At 37.8% G+C, this 25,183-nt stretch overlaps 1 protein-coding gene across 2 annotated transcripts in view; it reads right to left on the reverse strand.

Annotated features, from left to right (window-relative positions):
* Positions 1-24,828, reverse strand: part of ttyh3b (tweety family member 3b) — a 31,970-nt gene extending 7,142 nt beyond the window's left edge. Inside the window, exons 1-12 of one of the 2 annotated variants that reach the window (XM_057331462.1) lie at positions 24,340-24,828; positions 23,755-23,907; positions 15,802-15,971; positions 9,226-9,337; positions 8,714-8,934; positions 8,534-8,629; positions 6,202-6,274; positions 5,998-6,073; positions 2,792-2,847; positions 2,626-2,718; positions 2,279-2,371; positions 1,021-1,157 (exon numbers count right to left, since the gene is read on the reverse strand). In XM_057331462.1, coding sequence (XP_057187445.1) covers positions 1,021-1,157; positions 2,279-2,371; positions 2,626-2,718; positions 2,792-2,847; positions 5,998-6,073; positions 6,202-6,274; positions 8,534-8,629; positions 8,714-8,934; positions 9,226-9,337; positions 15,802-15,971; positions 23,755-23,889 — 1,262 coding nt within the window. In that variant the 5' untranslated portion in view covers positions 23,890-23,907; positions 24,340-24,828. Of the gene's footprint in view, positions 1-1,020; positions 1,158-2,278; positions 2,372-2,625; positions 2,719-2,791; positions 2,848-5,997; positions 6,074-6,201; positions 6,275-8,533; positions 8,630-8,713; positions 8,935-9,225; positions 9,338-15,801; positions 15,972-23,754; positions 23,908-24,259 lie in introns of both variants that reach the window. The other variant, XM_057331461.1, reaches the window with a different exon arrangement.
* Positions 24,829-25,183: the final 355 nt, after the last annotated feature.

Here is a 25,183-nt window from a genome sequence, read left to right on the forward strand (position 1 = left end):
ACCAGCATTGAACCAGCGATGTTTACGTTTTCCGGAGTGGTTTATACAGTAGATTTCCCTTTAAACACTCTAGAATCTAATGTACTCTTGCTGCCATTGCTTTTCAACTTTAAATATTCCTGATATTTAAAAAAATCACATAAAACTACAGTGGGATGTCCAATGGATGTCCGTAGTAACCATTGAACATTAAATTAAGAAACAAGAACTATGAGTTAGATTTCGAACGTAAAAAAAAAGAAAAATATTTCTTAAAAAACAACAAAAATAAAGAAAAAAGTGGATCTGTGAATGTGTAGATTTGGATGCCACTTGTTCAACATAATGTTTAAGGTAACTCCGAACCCATGATTTCCAAACCACCTTGCCCAGTGTATAATCTAAGCAAATGACCAGTTTTGCTGCAAATCACCAAAATGTTTCAATAAGTAAACTCTTCACAAATGCATGTCAGTCTCTGTTGTAGTTTTCAAGCTTGTCCAAAGGGAGGCAGCATTGTCCACAAAAATATCAGAATTTGGGATAGTTTCTCTTTGTTCTCTCTTGGTGTAGAAACACGCGTTAACACGAACACGCGCATGCAGATGAGGTCATACCATGTATTAAATACTTTTACTCTCAAATACTCTTTTTAAAATGTACTTTTAATTATGCCATCCATGTTTGAGGCGAGTGTGTCTCTCACACATACATAATAAATGGGAGTTTTTGTACAACAAGGCAGTGGGTTTTCCAAATCTAATACACAAAGAGAAATGAGCACACAACAAGACAACAGAAGCTACGAACAGTCATGAGAAGATGATGAATGTGAGAAAACAGAAGGGGCAGATGTGAAAATTAAAGCATTAAACAGTAAACACATGTCAGTTAATTCTCTGTCTGTGAACTAAAAGTCTGTGTCTAGCCTCGCAGAAGATAGAATTAGGTGACTTCATTTTGGTGCAGTAGTAAGTTAAGAAAAACAAAAGCCACACTTAGCCAGTCTTGTTTGGAACACTTTGACCTCTGCCCTCTCACCTCTTGCCCTGCCAGGTGTGAGGCACGCTGCAAACGATGGAGCTAAACATCAGCGCGGTGACGAATGAGAACAGGACCAGATAAATGAGTCCCTCCACCCCGTCATAACACAGTCCTGTCAGAGCCTGCACATAGTCCTGTAAGAGACAGATAGAGATGCCTTTGAAACAGTCCGTTTTTTTGCAAAGAAGTGACATACTATAAATGTATTTAGCCTGTATGCACATTTACTTTTTTTGCCATTCCTTTAGCCTGCCAATAAAAAAAAGATGAGCCATGTGTCTAATAACAATGCTTTTAATTTAGGGTTCCCAAGGTGAGGGGATTAAAAAAAGATTTTCAAGCCTTGATATGTCATTAGAATTCATACAAAAATGATCAAGATGTCATTAAAAAGAAACTGAAATGTCTATAAATGTCTCATTTCATTAAGTTATGCTAAGATGTAAAATACGAATCTTTTTTATTAATATTAATAATAGCGACATTAATTGTGCCGTGTATGTGAAATCTCTATATACAGTAGACCTCTTCGGATGACATAATCAACGCTGGTCCAGAAGAACTTCCTGTTTCAGTTACACAAATGTTTGAACAAAATACAACCAACAGAATATTCATTACAGATTTAAAATGTTAAATATCTTTAAGATTTCATTTAATTTAATAAAATTTAAATATATGTAATATGAAAAAAGTACTAGTAATAAATCAATAAAAACTTAATTGAAAAACTGCTGCTGGATCTTGCAAAGTGGTCTATAATCTTCTTCTAAAAATCCTTATTCAGTAATCACAAAAAATGGAAAAAGTAACGGAAATTCATTGGTCACGAAATTGGGAAAACTGTTTCGCAGTATACACATACAAAATCCTCCTTTTTCAAAAACAGACCTGTCTTAAAGCGATAGTTCAAACAAAAATAAAAATTTACTCGCACTCTTGTCATCTGAAACCTTTATGACTATCTTTCTTCTACAGAACACAAAAGAAGATATTTTGAAGAAAGTTGGTAACCGAACAGCACTGACCCCCCCATTGCCTTCCATTGTATGGACACAAAACCAATGCAAGTGAATGGGGGCCGGTTAACAACATTCTTTAAAATATCTTCTTTTGTGTTCTGCGGCAGAAAGATAGTCATACAAGTTTGAATTGACGAGGGCGTGTAAATGATGACAGAATTTTTATTTTGGGTGAACTATCACTTTATATAAAAAATCATCCAGGTGAAACACACGTTTAAACACACACGTACCATATGAAGGCTCCGACAGTCAACCAAAGCAGTCAGGTGGTGAAGACTGATCTCAGTGGAGTTTAACACCGCTTGCATCTCCTCCAGGTTACTCTAATAAACCAACCCATAAAGAGACAAACCACATGATAAGATGAACAATCACCCGCCGCAGCGTACAGCCATGTTCAACTTTCTTTATTTACATGTGTGCACTTAGAACATGCTTTAATCCGAAGCGACTTCTTCATCATTCAAGGTATACATTTTATCAGTATGCGTGTTAACTGGGAATCAAACCCATGACCTTTAAGCATCTTAATAGTGCAATGCACTACAACCTGAACTACAGGGACATAAACTCGCACCTTTGTCTTGGGGAATTCTCTGATAGCCGAGCGCAGGAGCTCAGAAACATCATCCTGCATCTCCACAAGAGCTTTGTGGCTTCCAGAGAGTTTCTGCAAAAGAGAATTTATAATTAATCGGCTGCATTGAAGAGAGGAAAGGGCGAGAGAGCGAGAGATTAACTACCTGCTGAAACGGGTTGGTCTGTCCCATGCTGCACTTCAGATAATACTGCAGGATATCTAAAACACAGAAATACACATTAGCTGTAAGTGAACATGCTTATTGGTGTAGGTTCAAATATGTACAGTTTTTTAAAGCAACACTTTCTAGTTTTTTCGACCTTAAAATAATATCTCTAAAATTATTTCAGTGGTAGAACAACTCTTAACTGGACGAATTCAACTGCCGCTGCTATCTGAGCAGCCTCATAGCAGCTACAACCACACTCTGTAAGTTCTGTGTTCGGGTCGGTACACACAGCCCCGCCCATCCCCTGCCTGCGGAAGAGTGCGAAATGGATTCCAAACAACATTTCTGCATTCGCCGTTTTCTTCAGTTTAGTCAACAAATTCATGTATATTGCGCTGCCCACGGGGAAGCTTATACGGCGACATTATTTACGACATTGGTAACAGACAATTGTGCTTATCAACCACATGGGGGAGCCGTGAGCAAACATTCAATAGTGTGGCTTTAAAGGGGTCATATGGCGCGAATAAGTGTTTTTCTGTGTCTTTGGTGTGTTATAAGTTGCCCATGCATGTATTAGACATGTAAAATTGCAAAAATTAAAGTGTGGGAACAAAAGATGCATTCTATCTAAAAGCGAATGCTCACCCAGACCTGCCTGAAACGCCTCGTGTAACCACACCCCCACAAATCTACGTCAGTTCGTGGTATGATTTGACTAAGACCGCCCAAATGTATACGCAAGTAAGGTGGGCGTACCTGTCAGTACAATTGCTTTGGAACATGATGTTTCAAATATGGTAAGAGGCGTTACATTTCCGTATTCGACCAATCACTACGCACTGGTTAACTGGCCAATCATAGCACACCTCGCTTTTCAGAGTGATGAGCTTTGTCAAAAATCTGCGCATTTCAGAGAGGCGGGGCAAAGAGGACATACAAACATCCACGGTATGTGGAAAATACAGCGTTTTTTAACCTTAAATCGTGTATACACATTGCATTACATCTAAAACAAACGATAATATTCGTTTTAGCCGTGTCATATGACCCCTTTAAAGGAGAAGTGCGTCATTTCTGCACCAATAGAAAAACAAATTAGCTAATGTAAACTAACAAAACGGCAATGGATATTGGGTTTCAGATAACAGTAAATCTGTTGGTAACGCTGTGGACATCTGCCTCTCGCATGAGTCAATGTGACCTGCTAGTTTATTATTTACTAAGCCAGATGGTTGTTAATACTAACAAAGCCAAAAAGCATCGTGATTTGTTAAGATATCAAGTTTCTGTCTGTGTGAAAGAGAGACAGTAAGATGAGTGCGATGGCATTGGACGACATTTCGTTATAACTGTGCGGTCATGCACTAGAATAAAGGTGAAATAAAATGAACGGCAGTTCAATAGTTCATTAACCTAGTTCATTAACCTCAGCTGCATTCACAGCAGGTGCAGGTGAAGTGAGGGATTTGAGAAAAGTTATCAAAAGGATTACATTAAGCATTAATGTAGAGCATTTAATACTTAAAGGTGGAGTAAGACGTCTCTGAGGTTGAACGTTTAAATCAACACCCAAACAAACAGTTTTGTGTTTGGAAATTATTTTGAGGTAAGGGTGCGTTTGTTTGGGTATTGATTTCAAATATCAACATCGTTTCTCAGAAATCGTTTACTACTTCTTTAAATACAGTTAAGTATCTGAGACGCTTGTTTAAAGTTATTTCGTCTACTGGACAAGAGAGAGAGAGAGCGGATGCATATGAGTGTGGATTGTCAATGTGTTGTGGAGGGGCTGAAATGGCCATGAATGGTATTCCCTGTGGGAACTAATTAGCAATGATGTTCATGTCTGTCCCAAATAGCCAAAGCAGGACACAAAACCGGATTTGTACACTGACACCCTGTGAAGAAAACCCTTTCTGCATAGCAATGCTCCACAACAGTTTAAGTAAATTAATTAGTGTGTATGCGTGTATGTATTCAACTATATTTTGGGAACAAATTTGTAACCAAACGTGAAGAAAACCTAATTTTGAGACATTATTTTTTGTAACAAATGTAGTAAACGTTTTGATAAAAATGCACATTTTCTGTTCATATTTGGTTACAGTAAAACTAGCTGTGTGTAAAAATATAAAAAACAACAGAAGTCCATGGATGTCCCCATTTAGTAAATGTGTGCGTTTCTTAAACCAGGGTTATTTTAGTTTACTAAAATTAAAACTTTGAAAGCGTTTTTGTTTATTGAAATAAAATAAAATGCTGGCCTACAAATTATTGGAAACAAAAACATTTCTGAAATGTTGTCTCAGAAATAAACTGAAATAAGTTTAAACCACTAAAATGATAAAACTAAAATGAATTAATCTTACATAGCAACATAAAAAATAAACAAATAAACAATGTTGCTAAATACTTTACTAAAATGAACAAAAACTAAAAATCTAAAAATAAAAGCTAATTTAAAATATTAGTAAAATCTAAATAAAACTAAATTCAAAACTATAATAACTCTAAAACAGTGTAGCCTCCATTCAATGGATTCCAAATAAAAATCATTTAGTGGGGAACAAATATTAAATGATTCTTATTTGAAAATTACTTGAAGTATAGTGAAGTATAGTTCCCTTTTACGTGAGACGCAAATTTAATCATCAGAATAGTATGTGCGTACTGTACGCGCACCACCGGAATTTTGTTACCTCGCGTACAAAGTAACATTTCTTGCAGTAATTAGTTTAACCACCAGGTGGCAACCATGTCCTGGGAGCATCGATTCAAGGTAGTAGAAGAAAACCTAACCCATGTAGGCCTGGAGAGGTATTGCAATATCGTAATGCGCCTGCGTCAAAACCAGTGTGTACGCTTACGAGTCGAAAGCAGTATACTTTGCAAGGCTGTGCGTTCGGCTGTACGCGTACACTCGCGTTCACGTAAAAAAAAGAAGTATGCTACATGCTTTAGGTTTAGGGGTGTAGAAGTCTATAGCAATTCCCCACAAAGATAATAAAACAATCCTGTGTGCGTGTAATTTTTGAGCCTTGCATCTTTAGGCGCTAGTTTGGGACTTCATACATATCATTACATTAAACTCCTAATCATCATATCATTCAGCTCAATCATAATTTAATAACAATGTTCATACCAGACATGTAAATAAACAGTACAGATTAACGTCTGAATGGTTTGTGTAAGATTACCTTGGTTGATAACAGCGTTCTCACGAGTCACTTTGGTGATGTAAGAGTCAGGGGCAACACAAAAATCACTGGCAGTCTGAATGAGAGAAAAATACATGACAGAATTACATAAAACCTTCAAACTAGACCAGAGGTGTCTATTCCTTTAAGAAATACAGGCTTAAAAGTAAAGTGAATTTAAAGCACTTCTGCTCATTTACTCACCACAGCAACAGAAAACTCCAAGCCAAGAGAAGCCCAACTAATCACCAACGTCAACACACCAAGCAAACAAACGCTACAGAAAAGACAAAGAAAAACTGTGTTAACTACACTTTAGCTAGAAATCTAAAAACATTGAAGACAGTCAAGAAGTGACTTACAGGGTACCCATGACATTGATATTGCTAGCTCTATCAGTGAAGTTAAACGAATACTGTAAAATTGATATTTAACAATTAAATGACATCATTTTATCAAATTGTACTACATGTTATTAATTTATTAAAGTGCTTTAAATTTATTCAATACATTAAACTTAATACATATTTTTACAGCTTGATTATTGCTGCTGTAAATTTCTAAATCATACTCCAAACCCTTTTTTAGAGTACAAAGGATTAAATCCCTACAATAAAACATAAGCGTTACTATAGTAACCTATAGTAAATTGTAGTACACTATAGTGCATTATAGTATTCTTTAGGGTTAACTATTGTAAATGGATTAACTGTAGTAACTAAATAATGTAGCATTTACTACAAGGTTCAAAACACTATAGGAATTTGACATTTTACTTTTTTTTACATTACATTTTTTACATTTATTCATTTAGCAGAATTTTACTACAGTTTAATATAGTAAATACTATAGCATATAATCTTTCATTTTTAGATGAACTATACTTTAAAAAAACTATTTTAGTCTATATACAGTGTTTATGCTAGATTTGCAGCTGTTTAAACAGCTAAAAGTGAGATTTATAGAAGACCCAGTGAGATGCTTCCTTCTCGAGTTTCTGTGTTGTTGAGAGATATTTTTTGGAAGGCTTGTTTAGGTCTAAGCTCACAGTGAGTAACCAAGTTAGTAAACATCTCTAGAGTTTCAAACAACCTCCCACTGAACAAATGTCCTTCTACATACACATGCACCCACAATAAAACTAATATAAACACAAACAGTAGCAGAAGAGGTGTTTAATTCCAGCGGGAGGAGTGAGAATGTGAGTCAGGCCGAAGCAAGGAAAGATCTTAACCCTCCCTTGTAGACTAGAGATTTCATTTTGCCCCGATCCATTTCCACTCCTCTGATTCGTGCTCTCTCTCTCTCTGTATTTCTAAAGCTTACAGAATAGATTTCAGTTTTGCACAGTTACAGGCTAAAAATAGGCCTTTTCACACAATGGTTTTTAACCTGGAAATTTCCAAACTGCAATTTTAATCTGTTTGCTGTTACTTTTGGCTGAAACTCACAGTTTCGTCTACTGCCTACACATGCAGCTGCTTTCTGAGGGACTGACAACGATTTTAGCAGCATTTGATGTTAGCATGTGGCTAACCCAGCTAGCACAAGTACGTCTGTAAGATGTCTGCTAAAGATCTGGAAAACATCTGCGGTGTAAAAACATCTGATAAACATCTTAGAAAGGGAAATTTTACATTCTAAATCAAAAACATCTTACGGACATCATCTTGATGTCTATATGACATCTGACAGTAGACGTCTCAGAGACATTGCAAATCAGCAAACAATCAAAAAAATACGTCTAGCAGACGTTAACGCAGACATCAAATAGACGTCCTTTAGACGTATGTGTGCTATCAGGGTAAGCGAATGATGCAGAGCACTAATCTTATTTTCAACATCTCCATGTCATGCTATCACTGGGAATTCTGGGTAATACTAGGAAGTAGTGATGCACCAAAAAGGCCGAAACCGATACCGAAAATTTAGGATGCACTCGGCCGAAAACTGATACTGAAAATGACTTTTAAAAACTTTTTGAAATAGTTTATTTAATTGTATTATTTACACACACTAAAACCACAAAAATTAAGGAGAACATATTTTAAAACAATACAAAACATATTTTTTATCAAAATTGACTTTTTTCCCCAATCATCAAAAAATTGTAGTTTAAGAATTATTCTGAAATTATTATTTGCATAACAGTAGTCAAGTTATAGTCAAACTCAGCAGCTCGGCTTTTATTTCGGCCTTTTTCTTTCGACCGAAACCGATAATGCCATTTTCGGCCGAAAATGTTCGGCAGACGAAATTTGGGTGCATAACTACTAGGAAGGTCTTTTGTAAAAAGTATAAAAAAGTCCCTATAGAAAAAAAAGATCAACACCAATGTGATATTAAAAACAAAGTGTTCCTGTAGCTCAGGGAGCTGAAAGAAATAAAAAATGTACAATTTTTATGCATTGCAGGTCACTTTCAATACAATTTATTCATATAAATGGATTGGGTGATGACCTCTTGTTCCACGTTCTTGGTCAAGAAAATGCAAAACAACTAAGTTTTGTTAGGTTTTGTTTTTACGTGAACTCACCTGATCAAAATGCTTCTTGAGTTGCGTATGAGTCCAACCAAAACAAGCAGACAGATTATCACATCAAAGAGCAGCAAACCCAGGTAACCCAGCCACCTAAAAAACATTTTTTCAAATAATGAAAGTCTATATGCACATCTACATAAACCGCAAGAATGCTGTGGCAACGTGCATGATTACCTGTACCAGTCGTACTGTTCAGTAACAGATGCCAGGTGATCCAGAGAAAACTCCGTATTGCTCCAGAAAGGCACCTCCACGATCAGATTGATCAGCTCGTCCAGCTGACCCTGCAGTTTGTGGACGATGGACAGGTAGTCCGTCTGTTTGGCGTACACGGTCTCCAGCTGAACCAGACCCTCCTGCAGGGTTTCATTCAGACTGCCGGTGCTCTCTGATACCTATCAACACAAACACATGCTCACTCATAAGAAACATATTTGGAGCCCCATACAATTACATTCATAGGCACTGATTTATGTTTTTGCAGATGGGTGCTCATGTTCCGTTTAATGTTATCGAAGGTAACAGATCAATATATCATACAGAATGATATTTGCATGTGTTGCTCAGTTGGTAGAGCGTTGCATTAGTGCTATGGGTGCAGGTCTCGAAAGGAGTAAAGCATTTTTAGCATTTGTAGAAATGAAGATGTCCTCATCTCAGAGAAAACAGAAAGCTGAACGACTCACCAGTTTATCGACGCCTGCCACGGTTTGGTTGGCATGGCGCAAGGAATATGTCAGCCGTGTCACTCCATCGCACGTTTCGCCGTTTCCATAGAAACCGACTGCAATGCCAGCACTGCGGGAAAGCGATCAAAACGGGAATTAATTCCTGCGAATGTGACAGATTGTTTTATATGGGCTACAATAACACAATCTTACAAAAAAAAATTCTTGGTGGCGAAACAGAAAACCTAAGAATAAGCCATAATAGAGATCTGATTCTATGAGTAAAATGACCACCTGAGTTTTGTTGAAATGAGGGGTGTGGCAATATATTGATATGGCGTATATCGTCGTCCTTCTCCGTGCGAGAATCTATAGGCTGCAGGATATTTTAATTAATTAATAAAACATGATGCTCTAAAATAAATATATCCAAGCATTATTACATCATGGGTCCACTGGGTGGCGCTTAACACGCAAATGAGGGAAACGTGAACAAACTAGTCTGAGAAAGAGTTTAGGATTGCATGTAAAATAAAATAAGCTCCATGCATATTTGTGATTGAATGTTAATGTGCTTAGATTTAATGCAAGTTGCTGCACTGAAATGTTTTTTAGGTGTATTTTATTTAAGCTGGTTAACACTGCTGTTAAATTTAGAAATGTGCCAGTATAAAAATATTTAAATGTGTTAAATGTTTTAAATGTGTCCGTTTACAAAGAGAAGCTTTTAATTTAAGCATAACATTTTTAATTTACTTGAAATGTTACTCATGTTGGTAATATGTTATTAATTTACCTACTGAAAAAGATTTTGTGGACCTGAATAAAGAGACAAATGTTGCACTTAACCTGTTCATAGTTAGGCAGATGTATCGTTATAGAATTGCCAAACAATATATTGATTATAGTAGTATCTTTGCATCATGATGTTATTGGTACCGTGAGCCATTTATCGTGAATTGTATCGTATCGTGAGGTACCCTGTGATTCCCACCCCTAGTTGAAATACATTTTTTAAGTAAGCTGAACCACATTTAAATAATATTTTGTCATGCGTTACATAGAAAAGCATGTAAAGAACTCCTTGAAATCTTAATTTCTGCCATTATAAAAACAAATGATTGATAACGTGGCAGGAAAAGCGGTTACTAAATGGTCAACATCTTTGTCTTAAGTACACCGGCAGGTAAAACTCCACCCATCACCGCTTATTGACCCTGTAAAACCGTCCATGACCCTGAAAGACAGAGATAATACAGGAACCTGATGGATTTCCAAACCTCGCTGACCTCTTAGCTCTAGCCTCAGGAGAAGAAATACGACTCAATTTTCCTGCACCTCGGACGGCAATGATAAGGTGTTCTCGACCAGTGTTGGGTAAGTTACTCTCAAAAAGTAATTAATTACTAGTTACTAATTACATATTCAATAGTGTAATTAGATTACTGTACAAATTACTCTCTCCAAAAAGTATTTAATTACTTATTACTAATTACTTTCTATATCCTATACCTTGATTAGTTAAGTGATTCAAGGATAGACATGAAACGGCTCTTTTAATTCATTCAAATAAATAATATTAAACTACATAAAGTATTCTTATTAACTGACCAAAGTATTACAAATGTGAGAATTATACATTAAAGCACAGATTTTAAAGTTAGACTCTGAATTTTGATGTCAATTCCACTATTAGGGAGTGGTAGGGAGTGGGGGGGCTTGTTGGTTGTGGTTCGGGGCGTTTCATTGTTGGGACTGTGTGGGTCTGGTCTGGTTGGTCTTGTTTTGTGGTCGATGTCGGACAACAGAGGAATAAAGTTAATTATGCCATTACTACTTTTCCCTGGTTGTTCCTCTGTTGTCTGTTGTTGATCGCGGAATGGGACCGGGTTGGACCTGCACGGTTTCGGCGGGTGGGGCTTCCTGGGTCGCGGCTCGTGGGCTCTCCCTGTTCTTCGTGGACGTTGCTCGGTGGCTTTGGTCGGGGTCACTGATTGCAGCTATGACACGTCAGAGGAGATCTGGCCCTCCCGGCTGAGCCTGGTTTCTCCCGAGGTTTTTTTTTCTCCATTATTCATCATTGGAGTTTGGGTTCCTCGCCACAGCAGAGCAGTGCAGTGTTGGCTTGCTCACCGGGAGACTGCATTTATTTATTATTTATTTATTTATTCATTTATTTATTAGATATTATTTATTATAATGATCTTGCTTGGTCTATAAACACCATGCACTGTGCTGTGTTTTACCTTTCTGTGTTTTTCTTATTTGCTCCTGTAAAGCTGCTTTGGAACAATGCACATTGTGAAAAGCGCTATATAAATAAAATTGAATTGAATTGAATATTACACACACATATATTACACAAAGTATTTAGTTTAATTACATCAAAAGTAACTGTAATTAAATTACAGAAAAAAATAAGAGTAATCCCTTACTTTACTTTTTCAAGGGAAAAGTAATTAAATTACAGTAACTAATTACTTAGTAACTAGTTACACCCAACACTGCTCTCGACCATCTACTAATCATATCAGTAACGCGCACACACACATTTTTACACAAATCACAACGTGCAACTTACAATCATGGGCGTGTACCAAGAGATCTAATCAGAACTCCTTAGCAACCGCATCACAACCCAACATCCAAGCATCATGACTTCTGCACAGTAAAGTACCACTAAAAGGGACAGTTCACCCAAAAATGAAACTCTTGTCAGGTTCTCAAGTTGTCCCAAACCTGTATAAAAATCTTTGTTCTGTAAAACACAAAGGAAGATATTTTGAAGAATGTGGGAAAAATAAACCGTTTGACTATTGACTACCATAACCGTTTTTCCTGTACTATGGTAGTCAATAGTGCCCCAGAACTGTTTGGTTACAAATATCTTCCAAATATCTTTGCTAGGATTTAGCAAAAGTAAACTATCCCTTTAACATTTTTGTACAAAAAACTATAGATAAAAATATATCTATAACGTCCGGCAGAGGTTCATTTGACCTTTTATACAACTATTTGAAGTGTGTCCAAAAAGGTTCATTCATTTTGGAGATTTAACTTTTAATGTTTATTATGGGTATGCATGTTTTATCTAAAATCTACATGTTTTCCTGCATGTGTTTGTCTTTGTCTCTGTCAATCAAATACAAGAGGATTTGGGCAGGAGAGTCCTTCTAAGCTTTAAGAGACAGATATCGAATGGGGTCAAGCTGTCTCTATTTGTTAAGGTCAAGAGTCACTTGGCTCACAAAGGCTTTCCCAGAATCCCCCGCTCTGACAGCACTGACCCTGATCATTTGTTTTTCTGTTGATCTGTGACACTGTGTGTGTGAACATGTAAGAATAAACCATATTTAACTATTATAAACAATTAATTGAATGCTTCCGGTTAACTACCTAAAATAGTCATCCAATAACTTAAATAGTCTACTAGTAACTTTAACAAGTTTATGTTGAGCTTTGATGTTTTACTGATGGTGTGTTAACTGAAAATAGGTGCCGTGAATGAGTTCAACATTACCATGTTGGAAAAGTAAAACGTTATCGCTTTAAAGAACCGCTGCTACAGCCACACTGAGGCAGATATGTTTGCCCATTGAATCACATCTGTGTTTGAGCGTGACAAGTGTTGCATTTTTAAGATGTCTTGTCCATCTGAAAATAGTTCATTTTAATTCCGCTCCATTTTGCTGCATTTCCCATTATTGCAAAAAACATTTCTGCAATGTCCATAGGATAATACAATGGCATGTCCATATGAAATGTACCATTAAACTGGTTAACAAATTGGTTTTGCATTCCAAGACAGTTAAAAAAATACTATAGTAATACCATGTAACACGAACAGCCCATAGAGAGAAACACTTTTTTAAAGATGTTTCCCTAAGCTCTTCTTATGTGTGTAGGTCACATGAGGTTTTCTTTCTCAAAGACGTAATTGGCTTGGACCAATGACATACTGTATATGGGTCACTTACAACCGCAAACGTGAACACTCAAAGCAAATAGCCACGAACCCTAACAAGATCATATCAAACAAACATCATTACAAAAAACAAGCCATTACATTCACAGGCCCATTTCGCTTTAAATAAAATCGATTCTGGCTTAATGGGTCGATTTCTGAGCCAATGCAATCGCTAATGTATAAGTGAACGCAAAATGAGTCGCTCAAAGGTTGCAGTATTTTTCAATAAGTAAACAGCAGGCACAGATACACAAAGAGACAAATCTTGGTGATGATCAGGCCGGTGTTAGATAAGAGATTCAATGACGACTCTATGCGGCGAAGGGACACACATACGCAGAGCCCACACACACAGGCAGAGAGCTGCAGTGCATTATTCATTTCTAAGCATCAGTGTTCAAAAATCTGATTCTGTTGCCATGGCAACATCGCCAAGGCACCGAGGGGGCAGCGCCAGGGAAAAAATGGGAGTGAGGGCAACAGAAAAAGAGACATGCAATACATAGAGGAAAAAAATATTTTATTGAGACAGGAGGGTCATTTTTAGCCCTGGATAAAACAAGCCCAAACAAAAATTCGTCTAAAATATCAAAACATCTTAAAATAAGATATGATGACGTCAAATTAAGGTGATACTGCAACTGACATTAGATTAAGATTAAGAATAACGTTTTCAGAAAATGTATCAGAAGTCAATGTAACAAAACACAACAACTGATATCAGAATCAAACATACATTGAGCTAAAGCTAAAAGACACAACACTCTGGAGATAAAGGATTTAAAGGGGCGGTACAGTATTTTAGGTCACCCCATGAGCGTATGCATATGTGAACGCATGTGTGCACTATTTGATGTGCTTAATGATGCATGAGGCACAATGGGTTTCATCTGCGACATCATATTAACACGACGTCTCCAATCTCTGTCAACTTATCATTCAATCTTTCCCCTTAATGCTTAATTCTCCTGCATCCATCTCTCTCTACAGGGAAAAATGTCTGTTTGTCAATCACGGGAAGAATGACAAAACATGAAGTGCAGATATAGGACAGATGTGTGCTAATGAGGGACGGAAGGGGGTGGTGAGGGTGCAACAGAGAGAAAGAGACTGTTTATTGTATGTGTGGGTGGGGATGGTAGGAGGGCCCGCAAAAGATCAGAACAGAAAACCTAAAAAATAATCCTAAAGGCACTTAAAACAACAAAGAAATGTAATGAAAACAGAACTGTGTGAATTATAACAGATGTTACTTTAAAAAATATATATATTTATAAAGAAATCACTAGGTCCTCATACGCAGACTACAGTTATATCAGTAGCTATGTTTCCAAAAATCTATTAATGCACAAAACTGGAATATCGCATAAAACATTGTGCATCGGGAATTCTGTGTTGTTACGTTGTAGTGTATGCGCATGTATTCTTTTCGGAGGAAAAATTCGGACTCTAAATGGAAACACGAAGATGCGCATAAATTCCCAAAATGTGCATTCGACACATTTGAAAAACTCATATGAGTTTTTATGCAACATAATGCCAAAATGTTCATAAAATAGGTGGAAACAAGGCTAGTGGCCTTAAAAGGTGTGTAATACAAAATCCATACTTACAGTACATCAAATAAATTCAAGAAGCCAGTGACACGGTCTAAAATTCTGGTACAATTAAATTATAATCTGCAATCCATAACTTTTGCCTCTCTATTGTCATCTCTAAAATTGCGGATGACAAGTCTATTTTAATTTTTTTAATAACCTATTTTTGTTTTTTATGTTTAAAAATAATAATTTACCAGTTAAGAAATGTGGTAAGGTAAGGAAATTCATAATTTTTTTAACAAAAAAAGCTACGGCTGCAGCTTTAGTCAAAACTAAAATTTTCATCCAAGATGGGAATACATGAAATAAAGAAATAATAATACATAACATAAAAACTACTGTCAATTAGAGTTTTATTTATATAAATGAACAGTCAGTCCTAAAATCTCAGCTCCTAACAGACAGAATGTGACAATCACAGCCTTCCCCTAAAAATAACCAAGGCACAGTATTTTTGTGAGGCATCAATTTCGAAACCCATTACTACAACCCAACCACAGAACACAAAGGAGCAGCTGGTTTCATTAATTCAAGCCATCGCAGGACAATTCCACCGACATGATTCCACCCCATAACTAATGCAGACACTTCATTAAAGCACTTAACCTCTTTGCTCATGGGTCATTGCAAAATGGTTGCTGGCCTGCTCTGACCTCATTCTATATTTAGAGCTGCCATTTAATTTTTAGACTGTTAAAACACTTTGGCCTATACCAGCTTAATATACAGGGAAAACTCTACATAAGCTATTCGTACTCAGACAACTAGTATAGAGACACTCGATCACATCGTTTGCAATGCATCATGGGCACTGCGGAGCTCTTTGCAGCAATTTACTGCTTTTATAGACGCGTGCATCATCGTTTCATCTATGAGCTCATGACAGGTCCATCTAAAATGTTCATGATCACACATGGTGAAAAGGAATGGGGTTTTTCCGTTCGATCTTCTTGCTCTCGATACACACATTCACTTGCTCTCAGGTGACACACGTTTTGTGTTGAAGTGCACGAGATGGTAACCAACCTGCACACAAGCGTGGCGATGATCACGCACCAGGCGGTGCAGCAGCAATCGGCGTTGGGCGAATCCTGGCTCTTCCTGCGGCGACAACAGAGCCAAAAAGAGTAGAAGAGGAGGAAGAGGAGGTCCAATGCCAAACACACCAATGCTACAGCACCTAGCAACAGCACGGCCTGCAGAGAGAGAGAGAAGGAGAGAGAGAGGTGAGCCAAGAGAGTGATTTAAAGCTCATTGTTTCTAGTCAAGCAGTAAATGTGCCGTGAACAGTTTTCAATACAATGAGCTCTTCCATCACAAGCTTTGTGTAGCTTTTTTTTATTGTAAAGTACCTCATGTTTACCTTTATTGTCTGATGATGATACAGTAGAGTAACATATAATGACACTGTTGGCATACTGCAGTGGTACCACGGCCAAAAGATGTATGAGATGTTTATACCAAGTTGTTGAATAGTAACCATATTTATTTACCACGGTATTTACACAGTACTCAAAGGCTCTTTAAAAAACAATGGTATTTCAGATACAAATAATAATAAATATACATAAATAAATAATCGAAATAATAAATCTACAAAAATCTGTTACCATGGTACTTTTGTATGCAAAAACTGAGATTTTCCAGACAAAATCCAATTGATATAATACAGTTCTACGTGCATCTTCTGCACCACAAGTGTCTTGATCTAGATCCGTCTGAAGTTGGCTACTTCGAAGAAGCATGCAAGTCTCCACATGCAGCACAAGTAGGTCACAATTTACACGGGTGATTGCTCTTGGTCTCAAAACTCTGATGTATAAGAACTTGGTATTTATACTATATACAAGCCTGCATGGCCACGCACAATGTGATTCAGACATGTAGGACATGAAACTAAATTAACAAGTCCTGAAAGTCAAAGTGATAGTTCAACCTCTTAACATAACCACTGTTGATAAGGCAGTATTTTAAGAGATGGATTCGGAATAAGTACCAATTCCAAACAATTATTTGCTCTTTCCAATGTTGTAACCACATCAAGTTGGGGTAAGTTTAATTGGACAATGAAAGCCCATATTTATAGACCACCAATCCAAATAATGGGGACGTGATCACAAGAGGGTCCCACATAAAATAGCAGAAAAGGGAGCATATCAGAACAGCTGATAATCACCCTAAGTGCCCTTGAACGCCCACGGTGACCCGGTCTGATGCCCGACCGCTAGAATTCAGACGCTCCTCTCTTCCATTAGGATAGAGAATATCATGTCATGTCAATGTCATGTTGATCTGAAAGAGTGGGCAGATATCTGTATAACAGCCCGAAGTTATCGTGATAATATTTTAACAGCGTTTTTTTTCTACGAGCTTAGAAACCCGTATGCAAGGGGACGTCAGCTTCTGTCTGTTGATGTGTCAAAGCTCATTTGAGTCAGTCACTGCCGACAGCATCTGTTTAGAGATTAGAGAAGATTTATAATCGCCTCGCGTGCGCGTGTGTGTGTTTCTAAAGTTACCTAAAGCAGGACAGAAACTTCTATTGTACTTTTTAGCAGCTAAATGACAACCTTAAAATAACAAAGACATAATTTATTAATGAATCATCTTTACAGATGAAGATGTCCATTAATGTCGACAGTGGGAGGCTGTGTCATATTTAGCTAACTTCAGGGAATAGATTGTTTGCAGTACATAGCTAAGTAAACCCACATACAGTCTTTAATAATATAGTTTTACTATTATAATCTTTACATTACAGATGAACAGCATACAAATATACAAAGCTGAGATTTCATAAACGTGTGAAGATTTGAACGTGAACACAATAACAGACTAAAGGCCCGATCACACCAAGAAGGAAAAAAAGACAAATATTTGAATGAAAAAAAAAATACCACACCAACAGACTTCCTCTATATTGTTATATTTGTGGCGTTGGCTCCTCTATTTTGTTAAATTTAGAGCAATTTTAATTATTGTTCTTGGTGGAAAAGGGCTCAACTGTGATCAAGCCAAAGCAAGAAGACTAGACGAATAAATCCAGGAAGAAGTTGAAAGTGGGGGGTAGAAGTCTGCAAGTCTCAAATGTAATTATCATTACCAGTCCTCAGAGACTGAACTTCAGTTTGTATAACGCAGCTTCAGTTGTAATAAAGAGCAAAGTGGTAGGAAACACAAGAAGATTATCCAAAGGCCCTTGAATCAAACAGTTTATGAGTGCATAAACAATATGTGAATGTGTGTGTGTGTAGGGAATCAAATATTAAGTGTACAGTTCTGGGGCACTTTTGCCTTCCATCGTCATATTTCCATCTATGGTAGTAAATGGGGTCCAAGAACTGTTTGGTTACAAGCATTCTTCCAAATATCTTTCTCTGTGTTCAACCAAACAAAGAAATGTATACAGGTTTGGAACAACTAGAGAGAGTAATTCATGATAGATAGTCATTGACCACGTTTACATAGACAACAATATTCCAATATTAACACGATTAAAGGTGCAGTTTGTAAAAACCGCCGCTAGAGGGCGCACAATCAAAACAACAACAATGCAGTAGCTTGATGACGCTGTGAAGGAGCGTGGAATAATGGGATCTGTTGTCTTCAACTCCACCGCTGATGGCCATCAATCAGGCGGGAACGAGAAATCATGTTAGCGGATGAGGTAAAGTTTTATAAATGTTGCGAATAATTGTGGTGCACAAAAAGGTGACTGCTCGAAACAAGCTAGTGGGTTGCTAGACGCTAGACAGTTTCTACGTCAGTAAAGGCGGTAACAAAGGTTAACGCGGATATGACACCATTGACAGGTGACTGCACAGCCCCGTGTGTCACTGTTTAGAATGGCGATTTTCAAGTAGTTGGAAACATTTAAAATATTGTAAGTACTCAGCTGAACAAAATATGTAACACTAGCTTAGTGGTTTTTGGATATTTTACTGCAAAATTGTTACAAACTGTACCTTTAAGACTATACTCTGATAAAGAAAGTACCATGTAAACAAAGCTTTTTGGATTACCTTAATCCGTCTAAAGTCATAATCGTAGTAAACACAAATCGAACTAAGACGTGTGGAGTATTCCTATTTTAGTCGCATTATCAAAGTGCAGTATAGACATGTACACATCTTAATCGCATTATTACCGGCGTGTAGGACTTTTCACGGCACTTTGCGACAGGATATACACACGGCAGTGGTCAACCGCTTGACATCAGAGCTAGCTTTATGGAGATGCTGATTTCATTTTCCAGCAGGACTTGGCACCTGCCCACAAGAAATAAGGGCTTGAAATATTTCACTCTATGTGTAATGAATCTATATAATATATGGGTTTCACTTTCTGAAATGAGTGACAAAAAATACTGACCTTTTTCACGATATTCTATTTTTTTGAGATGTACCTGTATACTGTCAATTATAGGTTGCGGATAGAAAATCGGAATCGGCAAAAATCGGAATCGGCAGGTTTCACTCATAATAAAATCGGAAACCGGAATCGGCCTGTGATGATACACACCCCTAGCAAGTAACCTGCCATTTTATGTTTCAAACAGGGAATGGCACAAGAGGCGAAAGTGACAGATTCCATCATTAAGAAGCCACAGATGTGAGGTATAATTCACATCAATAATACATTTATTGTTACATAACTATTATAATGATAAACTGACTGAACGAGGAATGGTGTGTATTGACAGTTTTTTTTTTTTACTATTTTTAGTAGACAGTGACACATGGTGGTATATTATTATACTTCACAAAATGACAAAAACTTGATTGTATAATCTTAAATATTCAATAAATCACAGACATTTAACCACAATAACATTTACTTCAGAGTTCAGTGTGTTTATATGTCAGTGGTACATGTGTATGTGTATGTACAACGAAATGTTCTCGTGTAAACCGTTTCATCACAACTCGTGAATGACTTCCTGCCAGCTGGGCCCCTTTCCTGCCCAATATGCTTTTAATTATTCCAGCATTCCCTGTCGAGAAACAAAACACTAGCTCTTGTTTCACAAATCTAACAAGAATAGCGGCAACACAGCTGCAGGAATCGACACCAGCCAATAGAAACCTATAGTGAAATTACTGCAGCAGAATTCTTATTTTTGTGTACAACGAACAGATAAAGTAATGCTGAGACCATCAGTACAGTAAGACTGAGAAACCAGAAGCATAAATTCTTTAGCGGTACCAAACAAAGCAGATGTACAGCATCTGCTAATCCCATTTCCCAAATACCGGAAGGAGAAATCTGTAGACAAAGGTGGATGAACCCAACGTCCCAGGTTTGCTCAGGACACCAACGGTTTTCTTTTACCAACATTTTTCTAAATATCTTCTTTTGTGTTTTGCAGAATAAAGAAAGTCATATAGCTACAAAATGACAAGAGGGTGTGTAAAATTTGACAGAATTTTCATTTTGCGGTGAACTATCCCTCAGAAAGATGAATCATGTCATTCCATGACTGCAGAACACAAAAGAACATATTTTGAATAACATAAAACAAAATGGGCCCCCAATGACTTTCATTGTATGGACACGAAACCACAGAAGACATTTCTCAAAATATCTTATTTTGTGTTCCACAGAAAAAAAAGAGTCATATACAGCTTTTGAACAACATGAGGGTAAATAAATGATAACAGAAATGCTATTTTTTTGAGTGAACTATCCCTTTAAGACTTAAGGCTGTACATTTGTCAGGTGAGGATGATAATAGACGTTTTTTGGATTTTCAATGATCCTGTTCTAAAAGTTAATATACTGATTTTACTTTACAGTTTTGTCTGTTTATCTGTCTTCACACATTTTATCATTTGGTTTGACCAAATCATTAAAAAGAACAGAGTCATAGGAATGATTCATTCGCAAAACAGACATGACTATTATCTTCCCATGTGGCATTAATGTACAGAGGACAGAAGAGGAGAAAATGCTGACTTATTTTGGCACCTATTGGTGGTTCAGATCCAGACAGACTACTGCAATGCGAGAAGCGAGATCCAAGCGAACCCTTCACCACACAGATGTTTCCAATCAGAAAGTGCATATCTATGTATTTTTCTCAGTGCCAGGATACAAACACAGTTTTCAAGGTTGTTGAAGAGAGGCCTCGGGGAGTAATGTTGAACCGGCACTGGTCAAAGAATTCTTATGAATTTGTGTTTCTTCATCATGTTTTTAAAAGACATTAAGCTGGATAGTTACCTCAAAAATAAAATTCAGTCATCAATTCTTCACCCTTATGTAGTTCAAAACATGTATCTTCTGTGGAACGCAAAAGAAGATATTTTGAGAAATGTCTCTGTGGGTTTGTGTCCATACAATGGAAGTCAATGGGATTCAGTGTTGTTGGGTTACCAGCGTTCTTCAAAATATCATCTTTTTTAATCTCAAGAAGAAAGTCATACAAGTTTGTAATGATGAAAATATGAAAAGATGAAAGATTTTTCATTTTTGGCCAAATTACAGTCTATGAACTTTAGCGGCATCTTTTAGGCCACTTTGTCCACTAAAAGCTGTTCCAAGTCCTGTGATCTGCAAAAATCGAAGTCCTCCTCTGCTTCATCTCTCTCTCTATCAACTGGTGTGAACGAGTGCAGACCCCCATGTGTTCCAGTGTGAGTGTGTGAGAAAGAGAGCAACGGGGTACTGGCATAAAGACGATGTGTCCACTCGACAAAAGGATGCCTACAAAGCACTCTGGGAAACGTTGGGGGTTTAAACCCCATTTTCACAGACCCCGTAGAAAAGGGTGCATTCATCTTTAATCAAAAACACCCAAACCCCCTCTTCTTCCTCTTTTCACCCTCCCTCGCTCGCTCTCTTTCCTTCTGCTCTGCTAGAGCAGACAGACCCCACGGCTAGTCATGACCTCATCTCATACGGATCTACCCCCCCACATGTCCCCTGGCTTTCCTGTGACCTCAGATCTAACAAGCAGGCCAGCCAGGCCAACCGCATCCCCAAACTTTACTGTAAAAACAGTTCTGTGTCAGCCACCCATAGTGCTTCAAGAGGGAGGGGTGGAGTGAGCCGTTGGTTGCAATTCACAACCTCACCACTAGATGCCGCTAAATGAAAGCATTCAGAGGCACAAAATATCTCTTTCGTTTGTTTTCAGCCTATTTCATTCCAATTAATGATCCGATGCACGAACAAATCGACAGTGCTCTGCAGAACTGCATTACATTCAAATGATCTCCCCACAAGGCGATGCTTAATCCTGAGATCAATTTCTATTAAAGAAGCCTTGAGAATGACGGAATTAAACTCATCGCTCATCTCCCTTTGGAAACAAGCGACCATTGTTGGTCATTTTGCCTCCCATTTGCACATCAGTAACCGGCGTGCTCTGGTTGTGGCCAGTGACAGCTCCAGCTGACAAGCAGAGGCAACCATGACTGCAATTTCACGCAGCTGGATGTTATTTCCTACCGGCTCTCTGGGGAATAGCCGTTTCGACAAAAGAGCCTCATTTTATGAAGTGGACAGTAAACAACAATTCTTGACATCTGAACTTGAAAGTGTCTCTATGGCATGCGCCTCTGTCAAACGAATCCTGAAGATGCTGTTCTTATAAAAAATAAAGTATCAATGCAATAGCACGATATGATACCAGTTATGGTATTAGATGGCAATGCCATGGTACATGTATCATAACACTGAATGATTAACATATGCGTTTGCTATGTTATGTATACACTCAAATCTGCATACTCAAATATGTTCTTGTGCGATGAAACTGATAACTGCTTATGTTAGAGAGCACTGAACAGATTTGTTTAGACAAATTGGAAGGAAAGTTGGATGTTTATACCCGAAGCCAGACAGGTGAATTTTTCAATAATCAACAGTATTACCCTAGTAATGATGTGACTGCAAGCTGAACATTAAAAACAAGTCCCACCAACTATGGCGGAGACCAAGCTAGTCACATTTCGACATAACATTTCATTAAATATTTCTCATAGTTGGTTTATTTTCAACATGCCCCATGGGATACTACACACTATATGGTATAGTAGTTGCTACAAAGGAACCAGACATAACCAGTGTGTTATAGGCTTTTCAGCTAAATGTAAACTGTAAAACACAAAAGATAACACCCATTATATAGAAGACTCGGTCTGAATGAATGCAAATGGTTGTATTGTGTTTTATACTCACTTCCCGGCCAAAACCTATAGAAAAAAGGATATTAGTTCATATCGTAGTTCATAAAAATGACTAATTTAAGATGTTTTTTCAGAAAGGTTTTTAACATGCAGAAGGCACAGCTAGAAAAAAACAAGCAGTTATGCAATTACACTTTCAACTCCAAACATAACAGTCACCTGAGATACAGCCCTTGTGTGACAACTTGCCCCGGTCTCCCCTACATATGACCAAATGTTGCATATGCAAGCAAATTTGTATTCTACACATATGTTTTGTGGTCTATTGCAGTGCGTCATTTGATTTGTCTGTGCACGTAAACACGAATGCAGCATGAACCTTCAGCTTCCAGAAATAACATCACTTCTGGATGGTAACTGCTCAGGGATTGGACAACCTGTTCTGATGTGCAATACCAGCTCAGAGATGAAGTCATTTCAAACAGATTGAAAATCAATGCCACTGTTTAGGCCTAAAAGCAGTGCTTTATTGGAACAAAGTCTTTTCAATACTACTTTGCAGCATCTCTCCAGTCCACCACCAACATTCTGGGTCACCTCACCCATGGCATTATCAAAATCACAACGCTTCTTACATCACGTGTTATATTACAAAACTGACCACATTCACCTCGTCAAATTATGACACAAATGCCTCACAGTCTACAACTCACAACCTATTCGTCCAAGTAGTCGCCCCCACTCACTGCAGTAGAAGCTTCATGGGATGACGTCATGCCTGAGAATATCCCTTGATGTTGACGCTTGGCACATAAGTAACGATCATAACCTGATTTTCTCGACTTACCTTTTGGTACTCGGAGTCCTCCGGGCGGAAATCGCTGCTGGTCAGCTGAAACTGTAGGTTGAAGTGGGGCAGGCGATGGAAAAGGTTCACCCACCACGGCGGGGAATAATTCACCACGGCAGCCATAGCGTTCATGTAGTTGTAGATCTGTTACTGCAAAAGAAGAACACAACGTTGCATTCAACAGCCGAGCATTATTGGGCAGCAATGAGATCACGTCGCATTGCATCAAATGCCTTTAAACTGTCCCTTTACAAACTCTTTCCAGTCAGGAAGGGGTTAAAATCTGCACCACAGACTCCAAACCAAACAAATGCACCGCTTTCCCAACTATTTTGCAGTCGCGAGTCTCGCGACGCAAATATTTAGCGTCGACTTGCATTCGTTGTTTGATCATTTCGATCAATTACTCGACTGTTTTTGTTATTAACATGCATTATTCCTATCACGAGGAATGTTGAAAATGCACCCTGCTCGGACAGGCTTTTGTTATCAAGTGTCTTACCCGTTAACAGGCTAATCCATATTTCCAGCTAAAATCTCCAGAGATCTCAATAGGTTGGTTATAAATAACGTTAACGTTACATGTAACAAATGCCACGAAGATCCCAAACGGAAAGGAATCGTCTCGAGGTCCTTAATGCATAGTCTCGTGCCCGCTTGATGAATGAAAGGTGTCGTGTCCTGTCCGACGCGCGATGATGTTTTGATCGGTTTATCTCTGCTCGGAATGTATCATATGCTGTCCATCTGATCTAAGAAACGTGCGCTAGATCGGTCACTGCCGTCTGCTTGTTATCCAGCGGTCCACACACAAGAACTGGAGGGAGAGCTTTAAATGCCTTTGATGTCCGCCGAAAGCGAGATCGTTGCGCTTTTGTTTTAAGGTGGTCCTGCGCGTCTCCTCCAATGGAGGCCTGCGATCAATGTTTCTCTATTTACATCGAGTAAAAATGCAAATGTCCAGAAGAAGGCAGTGATATCAAACACTACAAGGCTGAACTAGTGATTTGCGAGCAGCGACCGGTGAGAAACGATCGTTAATGTCAATCATCCACATTCATCTGTTTAATACACAAATGATTTAACGCGTCTACTGACCTCTAGTGGTCATAAACCGCAACTTCAAAGGCATCCTTGAGGAAAAAACAATATGTGCGAAATCTAATGGCGCCCACTTCAGAGACCGCTATAAACTATCAGCTGAAACATGTACAAAATTCTTGTTTAGTACCTAGATAACATCATATATAGATAAAATGGCATAAAAATATATTGTTTGTCATTCTGTATGCTGAATTCTGAATATTGCATTTTTGTTTGTTACTAGTCTTCTCTCTGGAAAATTGTAGCTAATTCTTTTTCACTTGCGTTTATTTATCCGTGTCCAAAAGCAGTTTATATTCCCATCAAATACCAGTTACTATAT

This window comes from Triplophysa rosa, linkage group LG4 (genome assembly GCF_024868665.1).
Source record: "Triplophysa rosa linkage group LG4, Trosa_1v2, whole genome shotgun sequence".
Lineage (NCBI taxonomy): Eukaryota > Metazoa > Chordata > Actinopteri > Cypriniformes > Nemacheilidae > Triplophysa > Triplophysa rosa.